At 34.0% G+C, this 19,168-nt stretch overlaps 1 protein-coding gene across 1 annotated transcript in view; it reads right to left on the bottom strand.

Annotated features, from left to right (window-relative positions):
* Nucleotides 1–4,399: 4,399 nt before the first annotated feature.
* LOC143244014 (importin subunit alpha-3-like) overlaps nt 4,400–19,168 on the bottom strand; it is a 41,053-nt gene continuing 26,284 nt past the window's right edge. Inside the window, exons 10-13 of the mRNA XM_076487956.1 lie at nt 18,213–18,317; nt 17,006–17,240; nt 9,283–9,374; nt 4,400–7,229 (exon numbers count right to left, since the gene is read on the bottom strand). Coding sequence (XP_076344071.1) covers nt 7,134–7,229; nt 9,283–9,374; nt 17,006–17,240; nt 18,213–18,317 — 528 coding nt within the window. The 3' untranslated portion in view covers nt 4,400–7,133. The remainder of the gene's footprint in view (nt 7,230–9,282; nt 9,375–17,005; nt 17,241–18,212; nt 18,318–19,168) is intronic.

The raw sequence follows: 19,168 nt of genomic DNA, 5'->3' as shown, positions 1-19,168 counted from the left end.
GTCGTTCCTAATTTAGTTGTGAAATATAAGAGGGAGGGTAGCTACTCATCACTCTCACCCCTAACTCTTGCGCTACTTTTGTTTTCCCAACGAATCGTGTGTGTATTTTTTTTTCTCATATCAAATCCACATCGGACTATCTGCGAACCCCTGATTTTAGCGATGCAAATCCGTCGATTTACCACTGTACAAAGTGGAGGAGACAGAAGAATAGACTGGAACTTTATAACTCTCCTACAGCTGAAAGGACAAGCATATTTGGTAGGATGGGGATTCGAACAGGTAACCCTTCAAATTACGAGTCAAGTGACTTAACCATCTACCTGCCCATGCATTTGTTAACATACAAAAACACATTTTTCGAAATCCTAATATATTCTGCATATAAATTTCAACGAAAAGACCAAAATTTATTGAATTTTCAAGCCAATTCGTGTTTTACAGTGAGGAATCGTGTATTTATTTTATATTTAAAGATTTTTTGATTCAGCTTAATATCAAGCAGTCGTTTCAGTTTTATAACCACATTATTGATTACTAGCAGACAATGCCCGTTGAAACATTTCAACGAAAATTTTACTGAAAGTAGTGATTAATAAACATAAAATGTGCAGTGAACCAAATTCCTCGAATCAGAAAGCGTATATTCAATATGATTGTTTAGTGGACCATATTTTGTCATTCCATATGTTTTTCTCAAAAAGGAAGAGTGCATTGCATGTGATTAAAAAAAAGAGAGAGAGAGAGACTGACTGGAGTGTATTATCAATAAAAACGATTAGGTTTCATTGCTGTGAGTATATCAAGGAGAACATAGCGCTCAGATTCGCTTAGTAGCAGTTGTGATTTTTTCCACTGGATGTCACTGTTCTTTGTTATTTTACTAAGCGCAGGTAAAGACTACTAATGCGAGCGTTTTTTGACAGTTGATATTCCTATAATTGCCGAAGTGAAAATATTCAATTAAATTGAAATACATTTATTCGACCCGATACAATAAAGTCACACGTGTATATAAAACCGATATGAAAACAAAACAAAACAAAACATACATATACAATCTCAAATAAGATTTACTCAAAAATGTTCCTGTCTTTTATGCAATCTTTCCGTTTATCGAAATATCTCTTTCAAATAGTAGGTAGAGGAAATAACCTTTTTCTTGAAATTCCTTCATAAAAAGAAACTTCTGTTCTTAATAAGTTTTCTTAGATTGACCGTTCACAACATATAGACATATTAGAGCACAATTCGATCCATGTCGTGGGCACACCTTAAGCAGAATAAGTACTTTTTAAAGTGATTCCAAGCCCTGACAGGTATTTAGGTTTGAAATATTTCACGCGCCAAGGAATTTGAGACCTGAAAGATATCCTGTGGCAATCAGAAATTGTGGTTTCCTTTCGCAGACTTCCCCCTATATATCAACGGGAGAGTATTGATCAAGTATTTCCTATGTACTTAAACTTAAAATAACCAGAGGTACACAAGTAGAAACAATCATAATTTTAAAACTCTGATTTTTACAAGTCGATCCTTCCATGTGGATAAGTTTCTGCATAGGTGACGAATGACTGTTGACTAGTTGCCCTCCATCTGTGTAACAGTATTATATTGTCATTCGGTATAATTGAAAACCTCATGGGGTTCAGACCAAATGTTGTATAACCTGCTGTTCGCGTTACAAATTCCAATTTCATTACACTGCGTGTGATGGTGAAGATTGACCCTTTGATAGAGTGCTCGACTTGTTTATACACCTCCCCACTATGAGAGTGGATTAATAATAATAAATAGTGCTCGATTTTTGGAGTTGTTGATCCAGGTTCAATTTCTTGCGATATTTTTTTTCTTATCAATTACATACGCACTAAATCCATTCGGGGTCTACGGCTTTGTTGTTTAAAATTAGCTCTTGAGTATCATATGTAATCAAACCTATCATCAATATTTCGGTCAGCCCAACTAAACCATTGATGGTGCCCTTTACATATGTTCATAATATTATTCGTTTTAGTTATTGTTTCACACGAAAGACGTTTTCTATCTCGACACTGCTGTTAAGTATAAAAAAATTTTCTTTTTCCTTCAAAATAACGGAGTGCAACAGATTGTGCATCAGTATGTTTTTTCTCAAATATATGTACTTGTACTATTTTTTTATTCCATCATCCCCCCTTTTAGTAAAAATTTCAAGCACTTGAAGAAATACAATCATAATTACACGAGAATAATCTTAACATCACTAACAGAAAAAATTAACAGATTCAATACTTCAGCCTAAATTTATTACAGTAAACATTTTAAAACCAACAATAAGTTGACCTAATCTCAAAAGTTTCCAACTGAGCGATGACGCTGGGTCAAATCAGGTCTCAAAAAACACACCCAGTTTTATTTTTTTCTTAGTATGAATTATTTACACACACCAATGATTTGTCTTTTATTTTAAGCAACCCAGAAATCAATGGTACACATAATCTAAATACCTTGAATGTAGTTTTAGCCTAAAAGTGGCAAAAATTCAGTTCCACCATGTTTCAGAGAACGTCAACAAACTTGTCATAAATTGTAACATTTTCACACTACACCATTTATTTATCTTTATTCTAGAACTTTAACATGAAGTTACATTACCTTTTAATGATAAACAAAAGCTTGAGAAATGTAACTTTTTCTTCTGTAAACTGTTTACTCAGTACAAACAAACAGTTAAGTTTCCCAACAGGAAGTGTACAGAACCACTGTCATAGGTGCGACAGTAAGCCAATTTGTTGTTTCTTCTGTTAAATATTTTCCGTGTTCAGGTTAGTACCCTAACGAATGTATTAGTACCATCTGTTATTCTAGTTAGTAACCACTAATTTTACTATAATGTCTAGTACAGAGTAAGGTATGAATTTTAGAAGACAAATTTTTATTCTTATGTTATTACACTGTTTCAAGGTATTGTGCTCAATGCAGGGACCAAACCACAAACTGTTTGCATTATAAACTTTTAGTCTTACCACTGTACCACAAGGTGGTAGCTACTTGACATAATGCACGAAAATAAAAAGCTTTGAAAAATGCTTGTTCCAAAATTTCTGATGTATGGCATGGCTGACGATCACTCGATTTGGACAAAAGAAAAAAACAACAAAAACGTGAAACATATATATACTACTTACCATGTTTTTATATTTTATAACTGTGAAGAAATGACAGAAATAAGTGATAATAGTTACACAATGTACACTATATTTGTTCAGTGTTTCCACAGATATGGCAGTTGTTTTTTTTTTTTAAATACCTGTATAACATTAGATACATCATGCATATAAAATTTAAATAAGTGTCAGCTTAGTGGTTAAGTTTTCAGAGGCTTCTAACTATTAATAATAAAAAATATATAACTGAGATATATTTCAAAATAACAATAAAGAAAATTAGACATTTTCTCATTTCAGATTTCTTGTTTTCCAAAATGTACATTCTGAAAATTAAAAAGCAAAACATGTAATTTTATCATGTTTTTCTCTGATAGATCTACAAACTACAATAAACAGTGAAAACCTTATGGTTATAGAAAAAACATTTAAACCTTTCAATCCCAAGGGAAACATTAGGTTCATGAATTACAAGTAACATGTTTGTGATAAATTTCAACCAAATTCATTACTTTGAACTGGTTTCTAACATGTCTCACAATGCCATTTGTTTACCAATTACCTCAGCCAGCAAACCTTTTGCACAACTTGTTACCCTAGCTTCAATAATAAACTTGACTGATTGTGGATAAATTTACATTATGAAAGTAATTAATGTGGAATTAAAATTTGTGGCTTGATCTACATTGTGAAACAAGAAACTTTGCATTAGAGAAAAATTTAATATTAGGTTGAGGAATAATTCGTGAGCGTTTTTAAATAATTTCATTCAAGCATTACATGCAAGACTATACAATACTTCAATGCATGAACACATTACACCCAAAACATTTATTATGATACTTTATTTCATGTAATACCTAGGTATATAGTATGCATTGTTTTAAACGAAATTGCAAGAAATTAAATGCGAAAAGCAGATGGTGTCGAAAATGCTCGATTTTGTCCACTTGACAGTCCATTTAATGAGCTGAAAATGAAAGCAAAAATTAAAGACATATGAAAATCAAACACACCATCTATTAGAGCAAAAAATTATCTACCAAATGACATGAAATATTTTGTGAAAGCGTTTCATTTATGAATATATTTGTTTAACTTGAAAAAATGCTCACGAATTATTCCTCAACCCAATATTTAATTAGAAATTCTGCTAAATCTTTCATTGCAAAACTGATTTTGCAAATGAAAATTAGTATAGATTCAGAACTCATGGCTCATACCTTCAGAGTGAAAGTGCATATTGTGTAGGAAAATTAAAACTTCCTTTAATCTACAAGTCCATTGATCTATGAATTTCAAATACTTTTTACAGCATGTACTGGCTCACTTAAACTCCAAAAAACTGGATATCTTATTCTAATATAAATCAGTATTCAACATGCAAAACCAGTTGTTATGCAAAACACATTGACAAATTAATTAATCAATCAGTCTATAGAGGCAAAAGCTGAAGATCACATTTTGGGGGAAGGGGGTAATTTGCTACAACAAAACTAATGAGACAAAACTACAAATAACAAAATTGTGTTGAAAACGATTTCACAAATACATAAATGAAACTTTTTGAAAGTGTTGTTATAAAAAAATTCCAAAACAATGTATTCCAGTAAATCATCAAGTCTTAACTAAATGATGGTGACAATACATAAAATAATAATAGAGAAAGCTGGGAAAAAACGTTACTTACAGCTAAGCTAGTTTATGTCATAGCCCAGAACTAGGCATAAAAGTTGCATGCACTGCCACCTATAACAACCTAGACAGCATAAGATATACAGGTTAAAAGTAATTTATCCACTTTTGTTCCTAAATACATTTACATATTTCTACACAGGATACAACAGAAATAATTTCAGAAACATCTCTCAGGATTCAGATTGTATCTACCTCATCAATGCTACCACCATTAAGCAATTATTACCATACTGGTAATTCAAAATGTTTAATATTCACAAAAATAATTGATACACTGCTTGGATAAATTTACTGAAGCCACGTTTTCAATCCAGTACACTGGAGTGTTTTGATATGCTAATTTTATATAGTTCTCATATGTACATAAACAGTAAAACAACAAATAAAAAGTATGTGTGTGTAGAAACTTATTTGTTATAACAGTATTTGCTATGTGTAATTACTAATTGTATTAATATATTTAAAAAAAAATTAGAAGTTTTATTGGAAATATTGTATACATTTTCCTATGAAGTAATTACCTATTATGTTTCAAAAAAAGAGCTAATGACAAAAAAATTGAGCTAAAAAACATTTGATTTGGTCTCTAGCAGTCTTTGAATTTACCTAACTGTAATATCAATTGTCCAAGTTACTTTTTCAACTCAATCCTGTGACAAGTCACCCAAAAGAAACCACAATCCTAGTATTTTTGGTATTAAACTTTCATGTGAATATTAGACATTACTTCATTAATTACTAGCACAATACCTGTTGTGTATATGTACACTAAAGCCAAAATACATCACATAACTATGAAAGAAATTATTAAATATTGGTAAAAACTGTTCGAGTGACATTTTCTCAGATTTCATTGGATCCTTTATTTTCAGACTCTTCTATAAAGAGCTTTATTCTGTGCAGTTTCTGATTCACACCTTGATTAATATTTCAAAACCCAAAAAGACATACAAAATGAATTAGTCAAAAGGACTTTGAACTTATGTAGGTTTTCTTGAACTTATAATGAAATATGCCACAGCCAAGTTATATATTAAACAAAATACCAGATATTAAATTTCAAATATTGTAGACTTTTTGAAACCTCAAAAATATCATTCAGGGTTTTGGAGAGAAAGAGAAAAAAAAAATGTTCAGAATGTCATATGAAAAATGTCAATATTTCTTTTAAAACTATAAATTATAATGTGACATTTTACCATTTTAAGTACTTTGAATCAAACAAAGAAAATAAATGGCTCTACACTTTATGTTATATTTATAAAAAGAAATGTTTAAAATCTTCAAGAAGTGAGCAAATACACTTGTAAGATTTGGAGCTCTCAATCGGCTGATACATATCACTAGAGAGATCAAATAACATTCACATCATCTCCTGTATGAGGAAATCACCCCATTACAGAGGTATGTATTGTTTTTATATAATATTGAGGGGTTAAAAGAAACAATCCCCCACCTCCCCCTTTTTTTTCTTTTAAATTCAACTTTTATTTTTTTAGTCATCAGTAACTGTTGTCCTTCCAAAGCATATAATCATTTGGGTGTTAAATTGTTCGAAATAACAACAACCAAATACTACAAGCAATCGTCATGGATACAGATAAATCAAAACACCAACATTTCTATCACAAAATGGGACAATTATTTTTGTGATGACTGGAGCAACAGGTCAATCTTCAATAACTTGGGTAGTATCAAAGTCAGTACCATTTTTACCCATTTTCTTTACTCTGTTTCAGGTGCAGCCATACAGTAGTAGAATTTGTAATGTTTTAAACGATGTTGTCTCATTGAAAATGTACTGCTTCTTAAAAACCTCTGCAGAAGAAACAACACAACACTAATTCAAGATCTCTTGGAAAATTTCATTTTGTATAGCACAGACTTTTGTGAATGCTGTTACTAACATTTCAAATATCTAAATGTCAAACAAAGTTCCCTTTAGAATATAAAGAAAGCATTTTTTTTCTCCAAAGGAAACAAACAAATTACATATAAATTTTTTTAATGCTCTGTACGTATCTGAGAAGCCCATTTTCGTTGACTATGCTCAAACACTTGCCTAATGTCTGGAAAAATGTAACCGAGTGGTTATAATTTGGATGTTTCCCCATGTAAAAGAAACTCAACACATTAGCTATTTTGTGGGACAAGAAAATGCACAGTTGTCAAACACTTATCTTCAAGTTTAAGAAATATTTTAGTGAGAGCAGAAGCAAGCCCACAGTGTTACTGGATCTGGCACATTTCACTATACTAGGCCATGGAAAAAGTCTTAAGTAGCTGCTAAAATTCAAAGCCGTCAGTGGGGATACTAGCAATAGGATCAAACTGATAGCCTTGATCTGATGTTTCTGGTGCCACAGTGGAATCTTCATCAGCCTGGAATAAAAGTTAGTAGTTTAACTGAAAATTTAACAATACATCAAGCAAAAACAAAAGGTTTTTACTCTTACTATTCAAACAGAAAATAAAAGCTTTTAAGCAAAAAGTTAAACACATTTACATCTTTGTAATAAACCTTACAATTTTAAAGAAAGATATAAAAAACACCCAGTAAGGAAAAGTTACATCAAGGAATAAAAAAGCAGACAGTGTTATGACACTAATTTTTAAACTGATGAGTAGGTATAACTGAATTTTGCCAACATATCACAACAAAAATGGTGGTGCAACTCATATTTTACTATAATATTAAGCTGTTGTAACGAGCATACATCCTATTTCTCAGATATTAGAAAGCAAAAGTCAAAATAAAAATCTACTGTAATCTTCTTTCAGCACATATCATACTTGTGTGTGTACATTAAGTTATGGAGTTAAATACTGGTATCTTACTCAAACTGAATCTACTATTCTAATCCAGGAAAGAATATTTTCTTCAACTGACAATTTCAATGAGAAGTTTAACTCTTTTTTGATAGAAGCCCCTACAAATGCTTTTCTGTGCAAGTCACTGTGTTACATTTGAAATTTAATTGCACAAGTTTAATGTCAATGTTTGTGAATGAAATTAATATTGTAAGATATGATTCAAAGTTTTAATATATCCAAATTTAAGTTCTTTATTTCAAAATAAACCTTGAACAAATGAGTAAAAAGTTTAGATGTATTATTATGTGATCAAAAAGCTAATCAAAATTCTTTACTTTGGTTATTTGCATTTTCAATATTACAATGGCAGTAGTAGAGAAGTACACTTAGACAATAACTTGCTTATACAACTTTTTGGCTTCCTTGTATTAAAATACTCTGAATGAGTGACTTTTTTATAGCACAGCCACATTAGGCTATCTGTTGAATCCACTGAAGATAATTGAACCCCTGATTTTAGCGATGTAAATCTGTAGACTTACCACTGTACCAGTGGGGGACTACTCTGAATGAATACAACTAAAACAAATATAAAATTATTTCAATCACTGACAGCTGTTATATCCACCTTCAACAGATTTGTTTAAGTTTTATATGTTATAAACATATAAATAATCATTAGAAAAAGATCATTTTATACCATAACAATGGTGGTTTTGAAACTGACTATGGAATGATTAACTGCTTTTAATGAACTATAGTACTTACTGTTGTTTTTTACCTAAGTATGTTATAGTTAATTATGCATTAGTTATGGTTTAATATTGATAATTAAAAGGTTTAAACATTTTCTAAATGTATATAATACTTTTATTGCACTCTCAAGGCTTAGAAAACTACGTGCAGAACAAACATTTTGCTGAAGGGTTGCATATGTCTCTCACAGAAACTGTAATGTGTCTTGAAGGCATCACTGACTTGTGTCAATTTGTCGTTGTTTAGAATTAAGCACAAAACTACACAATGGGCTATCTGTGCTTTGCCCACCATGGATATCAAAAATCCAGATTCTAGCAGTGTGAGTCTGCAAATATACTGCTGTGCCACAGAAGGGCGTATCAATCTGAATAACAGATGAAGGACAACAAAGGAAAATAAAGATACTTATGATTTTCAACAAATTTTACTCATTTTTGAGACGACAGATTAAGAAATCTCAGATTTACTGCATTTTTGTTGTACAAGTGAAATTTGTGACTTGATATCTGCAAATTGCATGAGCCCACTACAAAAGGGTTAATCCATGATAATCTATATTTTGCAAAATTACTCAGAGAAGGACTTTTGAAGAATAAAAAAAAAAGATGCCCTCACTTAAAGATTCTTTAGATTTCAATTAGAAAAATTATAATTGAAATTTAATTTTACCTCCTTGTGGCAAAGTTTGTTAGATAGGTATAGTGTAATTCATATTTCTCTACACAATTTCTGACTAACAATGAAAAATTAGAATTTCACCTGATATTAGAATAGTACTTGCATCATTCTGAGCTATGTTCATAACCACTCAAACTTTAAAAATTACATAATTTGTTTTTTGACAGAATAAAACACAACTTACATCGTCAGAAAAGTATTGGTCAATAATTTCATATGCCAACTTATAAATTTCTTCATTTTCATGATTTTGTAGTTGCTCAATTTTATCAAGTCCTGAAAAAGATACAATAAATAAATGTTATACAGTAAAAAATGGGACACTTTTAAATAACACATTCATTATCTTGTCACAACTTCTCTACTAAAGTCAAGTGAACTCTACTGGTTCTGCCATATTTGTAATAAACTAGTTGAAATTAACTGGGAATTTTTTTTTCTGCACTTACTAAATAACAAGGTGGTTGGTTGTTCAGCATTTATTGGTGCAAAGCAACTAGGCTATCTGTGCCAAACAACTGGTAAAAAAATTAAAAATAAAAGTATTAAAATACATAAAGAGAAATTATGATAAAACAAAAAATCCAATTTTGAAATTAAAAACTTAAATATAGGTAAAAAAGGCCAATGGCCCTTAAAAATAAAAAAACAACTGAGGTGGATAGTGTTACCATCACTAACGACACTGTCCCATGTTACAAATGCTTAAAATGGTGCCATCATTCACGGCCATAATGATGGCACGATAGTAAAGTGTGAGCTACTGTGCCACATAGATCACACAATGGTCCCTCAGTCCCAGATAAAAAAAAGGCAGTGTATTAAAATCTGTGACCAATGCGCACCCTAGCCAGGACAACTTCTTCCTTTCAATTTTTATGATGGAACCAAGATGGCCAAAGAACAATAGAAGGTTTGATCTTGAAAAGTTTGTTATGTTGCTCACTCCAAGTCAATTGTCAATTGGTGCAGAGCCAAGCCTTGAATACAGGAGTGTATTCCATGTATGGGATAGGCATGACTGTGGTAACACCAGAGCAGAGAGACTCAGCTGCAATATCAGCAAGCTCATTCCTGCAAATTCTGATGTAGTCAGGTACCCAGAAAAACTGAATAGAAGTATATGATAGAGAGAAATGGTCCAGTCCGTTTTGAACAGGGTGAGAACTTGTGTGAAGCAATTCCAGGGCTAATAGAGTTAAGAGAGTCAGTATAAATAGTACATTTCATGTACTGCACTGCTTTTAGTTCAGTAAATTCAGCAGTGAATGTAGAAACTGTAAAGCTTCTACACAGTTGCAACTGCTGAACCACAACAAACCATAGCAAAGCTCAAAGAGTTTCCAGATTTCAAACCATTCATATAAATGGAAATGGTAGGATGGTTTGAAAGATGTTTGACAAATAGAAGGTGATACTAGCAATTAGGAATATCCACTTGTTTCAGACGACTCAAAGAAAGGTCACATAAGGGGATTGTAATAAGCCATAGTGGGATTGGCTGACCAGTGGATACAGCTATGTTATCCATGGACAGACAATTCATCCAACTGCACCTAAATATGAAGGCCAAAAGAAACAATGACAACTGTCTATTCTGAAAAAGCATGGCCAATTGAAGAAGGAAAACAAACCCAGTTGAGATGCAATCGTAAGGATAAATGTTTTGAAGTATACAGTAAAGATAGTTGCAAACAGTGGAGGTCTAGGGGATATTATTGAGACTCAGTGTATAGATTTTGGACTGGAGAGTGCAGAAGACCCCTGATAATGAACAAGGCCCAACATCTTCAAGGCAACGTTCCTGGCACAGTCAGACCCATAGTCCAGTTTTGATCAAATGATGACATGATAGATTTTTAACACAGAATATGAATCCCCTCTCCAAAAGGTGGAAGAGAGGACATGGATGTCCAGTGCCCTTGTACACTTGACACATGGAATAAAGGTCAGCTTACACTCAAAGCTAAGCCCCAAGAACTTTGCCTCAGGGACCATGGGAAGTACAACTTCTCTGAGAGGGAGCTTGGGATCTGAATAAATACTCCATTGGTGGCAAAAGTGCATGCAAATAATTTTAGAGTGAGAAAAGCAATTGAGGGCAGTCTGTAGTTGCCATTCAATAAACCTCATGCTCAATGACACACATGAGATGTGAAATTCAATATAGAGACCCGTTTGCAACAGTAGGGGAGAGTCATCTACTGATGGCATTAATCTTTATAATAAAAAGTGTGACACTTAATAAGATACAGCCATGAGAGACACTATGTTTCTGTGGGAAACTGTCAAACCCATATGGATTTAGAATTGCTGGTCCATTAAAAAATGTTTAATAAAAATAGCCATGCAACCTGTACAAGTGAAGATCTTGCAAGTTGCCATACCTCTGTGTTGTATCACAAGTTTTCTCAAAATAAAAAAATACAGAAACAAGATGTTGCTTGAAAATGGCTTACCTAATTGACGTTTTAAGTCGAATCAGGTGGTCCATGGTGGAACACCGTCGTCAAAACCCACACTGGGTGAGCAAGAAGAGGTTGTTTGATTCAAGGAACCAAACAAGACAAGTATTAACCACCCCCTCTAAGATCTTACAGAGACAACTCAAAGCAATTGGACAGTAGCTTGAAGGAATTTTTGGATCCTTTCCAGGCATAGGAAAAAGGGAGGACAATAGCCTGGCACCAAGCATCAAGAAAAACATTCTCCTGCCAGATTCAGTTCAAAACAACCATGAGAAAAGTAAGAGAGGCAGTAAAGAGATGGTGCAGCATCTCATAATGACTCTCATGAAGTCCAACTGATGTACTTCTAGACTGATGAAGAGCAAAATCATGTTGCACCAGCATAAAGGGGCAATTATAATCAGTGATGATCAGCCCAGAAGGAAAGAGGCAATCGCTCTGCCCATGTCTTGATGGCTAAGAAGGTGGGGGTGAAGTAGAAGAGCTACATGCATGTGAAAAGCTTTTGCTGAGAGTACCAGCAATGCTCTGGGGAACTTCCTGGCCATCAGAGAGCAAGATCGAAAAGGGGACAGAAATATACTGACCAATGACCTATTGATTCTTGTCCAATATGATTTTGGAGCTGGTGATAGAAGAGATGCCAGAGATGCATTTAACCTAAGATTCCTTCTGGCTTTGTTGCCTGGCCTGCTGAAAAGCAGTGAGGCTTAAAAGTGTGGGATACTTACAAAATGTATCCCAAGCATGTTTTTGGGATGAGGATACTGTGGATAACATGTTGAGGCTTCAAAAATACAATAAGCAGCTGCCTGGACAATCCAGTCAGTCACTGCTGCCATGCAGTCAATCCAGTGATGGCTTACAGATGATAGCAGCATCAAGTTCTGAGAGAGCAGTGAAAGGGGAGGTCAAGTTGGCCTGGTTAAACTTCCATCAAGGAACATAGGTCAGGTGGCATTGCATAAAGACAGTCTCTTTCAAAATGATAGGAAAATGATCACCACCACCCAGTGGTTTACTGTCAATCCTCCAAGAAAAGTGAAGGGGAGCAGACAAAAATCAACAGCAATAAAAGGCTGACTATGGGTATGAAAATAAGTATAAGAACTAGTACTGAAGAGAGATAGGTTGTGATCCAAGTGCACATGCTCTATGGAATGAACCCTCCTCCTATCAATATCAGCATTACCCCAGAGGGGAGCATGTCCATTCAAACCCCCCATAATTGAAAAGGGAGATGGCAACTACTCAATGAGGGCATCAAGGTGTGACTGATCATAGGTCTCTTCAGGAACCAGGTAGAGAACAAACAGTGATGGTACAACAAGGAAACACTGGTAGTTACAGCCTTCAAAGGTGTATAGAGTGGCAAAGACGGGTGGGCATGTTCTGATCAACCACCAATGCTACCCATCCCTCCATGCACTTGTCCATATATATCCTTAATTCCATCTATATTCAAACAAAAATTGTGACTGTTCCACTGGATAAATTGGCCATTTTTGTTCATGTGGAGGAGAATGTGGTGGGGAGCCCTTCTGTTTACGACCATGTTTTTTTTCTTTAATGGATGAAAGTCTATTGGCATCCATGGATCCTGTATTTGGTTGAGTAGGCACATATCTGCCTGCGGACAAAGATTCCAGTGACTGAAGGCAAAACAATGAATCATCTTGCATCTTGGGGTCCAGAAGAGGATTGACGTGAGAAAACACCTGAACCCGAAGTCAAAGAAAGTGGAACAGAGCAGTCACAAGGAGTGGCAGAAACAGAGATGGAAGTTGATTATATTCATCAACTCTTAAACATGGAGGACAAAAGACTCTTCAGATGTTTTGCAAATGACTCTGCTGAAGGCACAGAAAGATCTGTCTGCACTCCCACTGCCACAGTGGGAGTGCAGCAAGATATGTCTGAGATGGAGTGAAGGACATAAATTTTCGAGCCTCAGAGAAGGATATATTATTTATAGTCTTCAAACATTGTACCTCTTTCACCTCTACCCATTTATGGCAAGAAACAGAGTAAGAGTGGTGTGAAACACTATAATTAACACAGTGTGGTTCCAGTTTGCACTTGTGTCATGATCTTTGCTACCACAATGAGCACAACATGATGTTCTTGAGCAACCAAACCACTGATGCTGGAAACATCAGAGAAGGTTGGGAATGTATGGCCATACCTTACAGTTCAGATAACCTGCTTTGATTGTGGCAGGAGAACATGGCAAAGTAAATGTCAATATCAGAAAATTAATAGGCACCATAATTCTGTCTTCATGATTGGAGATTTGGCATATGGCACAAATGCCTTCCTTGGCTTGAAAAACCAGCAAGGATCTCCAACTCAGGAATGTTCTTTAAATCCCTGTCAATTATAACTCCTCTGGAAAAATTCAAAGTTGTATGGGAAGCAACCTCGATGGGTACATCCCCAATGATCTTCGATTTTGAGAGGAGTTTGGTATGTTGTGGTGAAGATGTTTTCACCAAAATGTTTCCAGAGAATAACTTTTCTACTGACTTAGGGGAGTCAGCAAGCCCCTCTAATCCCTTCTGAATAAAAAAGGGAGACATATGCCCTAAGGATTTCTCACACCAGGAATGCATAATCAGAAATCGAGATACAGATTATGATTGTGATGGTAACTATAACAGAGCCATCTAGGTGTAGTTATTTTCTCATAAATGGGGTATCCATAGTAAAGGCAATACATTTCAATGCCCACTGACCTCACTCACCATGGAGCCCTACAAGGGGATGCATTACAATGCCAAACAAGGACACTGCAGCAATGCCATGATTTCACGAGCATTATACCTGAACACCAGCAGACATTGAGAATGTCCAGCACCAGTACTTGGTTGACCCTAGCCCATGCGGACCAGCCGATTGACCCTGGGAAATCACCCAAAGGCTGTCTATCTACAGGAATTCAAATCCAAAATAGTGTGTTGGGGTTAGTCCCCTCAAGTACCAGGATCTTCTCTTACCCTTCAGGGGTTCCCATGCACAGCAAACATGTGGGTGGATGTTTAGATCCCAGAGGAGGTAAAGTAAAAGTACAGAACCTTCTCTGGGAGGTCCCTTAATCACTTACAGGAATCCACCTCAAGATGATAAAGAACAACATGACAACTGCTTGTATGGATGTTTATGCAAAGTTACACAAGGTATATCTGCACTACATCTTGAACTGATAGGTTAGAAGGAAGAAATCTAGTGAATAGCACCCAATATCAACTTTTGGGTTACTCTAATTTCATTCTTACAATGGATCCACATCCCTAAAGTACAGAGAAAGATTTATGTAACAGTGAGATGCAAGTCATGAATCCTTAGATTTACATTCCAATATGCTAAATGTTAAGACTGTGCCCAGTGTAACACAAATTGGAAAATTATTACAATAAAAAGGATATGACAGACCTAACTTTAACATGTTATTATTCTACTATTTAATTACCAGATACATGAGGATTAGTAATTAAATATAAAGACAACTCAACATAAACAAAACACCAATAAGATAACATACTGGTTAAAAAAAATTTGTTAATGAACTAACATCCCAAAACCTTTGTTGCTTTCATTAAAACAAGAGATGGATGTGAAACACCCACACAGCAGTATTTTCTGAAAAAAATATATGAAAACACTAATTCCTACTTCAACGTCCCCAGTCTAATGTAGAGGAGTTAAGAATTTAAAGTTTTTAAATCATACCTAGCCCTCACTACAAATATAAATTTCTTTTATTTACAATATTGCAATTAGTTTCATTCTATGGTTGCTCGTATTCTCAGTTCTTTTTATGAGAAAAATTGCAGATTATTTAAAGTTATGAGCTATGACAAGGAAATATTTATTTTTTAATGTTACAAATACTGGGCAGAGTTACTGGTTTTTACCAAACTATACAAAAAAAGTTCATGTTTGTTCCCCTTCTTCTCAGGTTCTGTATATAATAACCCCTGACTTCCGTCAACTTTGAAATGTTTTCAATTTAAATCAGTTGCCTTTGACTGGAAAAAAACTTTGTTTTATCAAAGAACGATTTTAATGACAAACATCTGCTACTATGCTGCTTGATGCACTTTTGAAGGTAATGTCATGTCACTTTCTTCAGGGGTATTTAAAACTGACAAGTAACTTGATGTGGCCTTTCATGTGTGTAACATATAGCATGTGTAATTGAATTTGTGCACTTGCATTGTCATACAAAAAGAACTAAAACAATAAAAAGTTTACTGTGCACAATAAAACAATCAAATCATCTATACTAATCACCCCAGTTCTTTGTTGTGAGAGTTAGGCATATAATGATTAGTCCCTTGAACTGAAACACAAATGGTCATTCAAACTATGCCATTTGTAAATACAGTGGTTTCACAAACCGTGTCTCATTTGTCACTCTAAAACAAATAACAGATTTTAAAGTGCCCCAAACTATTCATGGAACAACTGAAACCTTTTATTGTCTTTGCAATGTAGAGTCAACAGGTCAACAAAAGGTAACCAATCACAGAAACCTATTTCATGCAAGCTGCAAGAGTCACCAGTGTGGTTAGCAAAACATGGAACTGCTTTCAAACCAATAACCAGTTATTTGACACCTGGAAATGATTAAATTTGTCATTCATAATACAATTAGACAGTAAGTATCCATCACCCTAAACAAAATCACATGCTGCAAGTGGATCCAGGACCAGTTAGTTGGTCAATAAAAGACTTCATAAGGTAGGTCTGTATGTTAGATATTCATAGTAAAACACAAAGGGCGACACAGATGAATAGTACTTAATCCAGTAGTCACACAGCAAGAGGACACTTATTTAGATGAAATATGAAGGTGGAACTGTTTTCATATGCAACTAACTCTGACTCAAGTCTACTGGATGATGACACTTTCAACACTGTGCACAAGTTGTTAATGAATTTCTTGAAGGAATAAATCAAACAGAATTGACTACGTCTTCACCAGTCTTCCATACCACAAAGAATATACAAAATGCTTTGTTATAACCTTGAAATGCTTTTAAAACAGCTCTCTTTCATGTTGTTTGAGAACTGTTTTAAAGAAAGTAGAATTTGAATACCAATGTTTTCTTATAGTGAATCCATAAAGATTGAAATTATTTATCATTACAAAAACAAAACATCTGTAACATGTATATCCCCAGGATTAAAAAAACAACAAAAACTTTGGGTGTCTTTGGAGGGTGAGGAAGGATTTCTTCATCCTTGTCACTGTGATAGTTTGTATCAATTATACACACACACAGTTTTCTGAGCCTTGTATCTTCAAGAAATATTTTAGCTAAATTAAAGAAACAGTTATATGACAAAACAATTATAATATACTGTTAGCTGAAGTAACTCTGTGTAAGCTTGCAATATTTAAGACAAACAATTATGAATTCTTTTAATACCTACCCCCACACTCTTCTATTTGGCTGGCAATGTTGTAGAACTGTCTCTCTGCAAGTTTCAAAATGTTATTGATTCCATCCAGAACCACTTGAACAACCTGAGGGTCTCGAACAACAAGTAGATTGCACAGAGGGGCAATGACGCCCTGATCAACCAAGTATGCCACTTGTGCCTTTGTTCCACTAATGGTGAGATTACTTATTGCCCATGCAGCTTCCTTCTGGGTTTGAAACTCTCCCTAAAGAAATGGATATTTGCTCTGGACAGTATTCATAATCAATTGAAAATGTTTTAATCAACATGTCTAAAATAACAACAAAAAAATGGGTTCTTTACATTAATCATTTCCTTACATGTAAAAAAATGTAATTCAATAAAAAGATCAGACAATTGTTGATAATTTATAGAAATAAGAGAAGTTCTGTTCATTAAGGATTATTACATCACAATACAATCAAAGCTCTGTGTTACAACCTATAACAAAATACTTTTGATGTATACTCTATGTGCACATAAGTCTATCAGATTTTAACAATTGCAAAACTGAAATTAGTCAGAGGCAAATGTTGAAGAGAACAAGTTCAAGTCAATATAATCCAACTCAATTTGCTTACGTTAAGCTTCCCTACTATGACTAAAGTACTCTTTTTAATACTGGTATAAAAAAGGCATGCAGGACTGCTCTCAGAATCAGTATTTACAGAAAAAAAAGTGTGGAATTCTAGAGAAAAGTGGAAATATCCCCCAATATGAATAATTCAAATATAAATCAACATTCACATATACTTGTATTGCACCTACCTGTTTCAATTTTCAGGGCATACTCTTATATAAAGTAATAAATGCCCACTTTTGTGTGTTGGATTTTCTGGAAAGCTACTCAAAGGCTAAGTACTTACTAGTTTAATCAAATTTGGAAGTAATAAACTAGAAGGAAGACATTATCAATATCACCCACCAATCCTTGGGCTACCCTTTACTAGTAAATAGCAGGACTGTTTATAACATTATAATGCCCCCTGGCCAAAAGGCAGTGGGCAAGTAAGGTTATGAGTTTGTAATCAGAACTGACAAATAAATTGGACAAAGAAAAAAATTCCTTAAGTTGAGGGATTAAAAGGGATTACTCATACATTTCCCTTATGTTTAGCTTAATATATTTTCTACACATTGCCACAAGATATTTTCATTAAAACAAGGGAATACTTACTCTACTGAGATGGTGTATTATCATGGGAATCAAGCCAGCATCTATCACAGCTTGTACCTGCTGTTGATTTCCAGCTGTAATGTTTGATAAAAACCAAACAGCTTCCTGTAAAAAAAATATAATGCTGTGATAAGGGTACAAAATCTGAACACACACTCTTAGCAGTTTTAGTCACAAAGAAAGATATGTGAATTATTGAGTATCACATACAGATACAATATTTGACAATAATACTCGGTTAAAAAAGACGCATCTATCAAGAATGTAGCGTCAACAATGGTTAATAGTAGTAATGACTAGTATCCCTCATAACATGAAAGGTCAACTGATTTATATGATAAACGTGGATGTTCTGGTTCCTTTTACTACTTAACCATGCCATTAGCAACCTTATGAGCCTTCTTTCATTATACCTTAGGCCACACAAAAACAAAGGGGGTCATATCATTAGACACCTGGCTATGCTGAGCCTTGCACTAAGTGAACTTCATTAAAAGTTTTAGTTTACTGGTCCAATAATTTTACGAAACACACAAACAACCTTTACATTAATAAAAATTAATTAGAACTTCGATCATACCAAAGAGCACAACCAACACATTTTTTTTTTTTTTTTTAAATTAATGTCAAAAAGTGTCTTGCACTGTAAACAAAAAAAACCTTTGGAGAGATGCATGAAACAAAACTCTTCAATCACTGACAGGACAGGATAATTATTATATGGAATGTGGTTGTGAAATGTTTATCTCTTACAATGAGAACTCATAGGGGTTTTCTCTATGCGTACTACAAAGAGCAATGTTTATGGAAAAAAACAAACATGCACATTATAAGAACTGTAATACAAGTTCCTTTTAAGTCCTATAACTGTAAACAAGCAATTTAATATTTATCAGCCACTTACCTAAGGAAAACTATTTGTTCAAGACTGACACAAACAAATCTTAAATAATAAA

This window comes from Tachypleus tridentatus, chromosome 2 (genome assembly GCF_004210375.1).
Source record: "Tachypleus tridentatus isolate NWPU-2018 chromosome 2, ASM421037v1, whole genome shotgun sequence".
NCBI lineage: Eukaryota > Metazoa > Arthropoda > Merostomata > Xiphosura > Limulidae > Tachypleus > Tachypleus tridentatus.
This window is presented reverse-complemented; position numbering and strand designations above follow the sequence as displayed.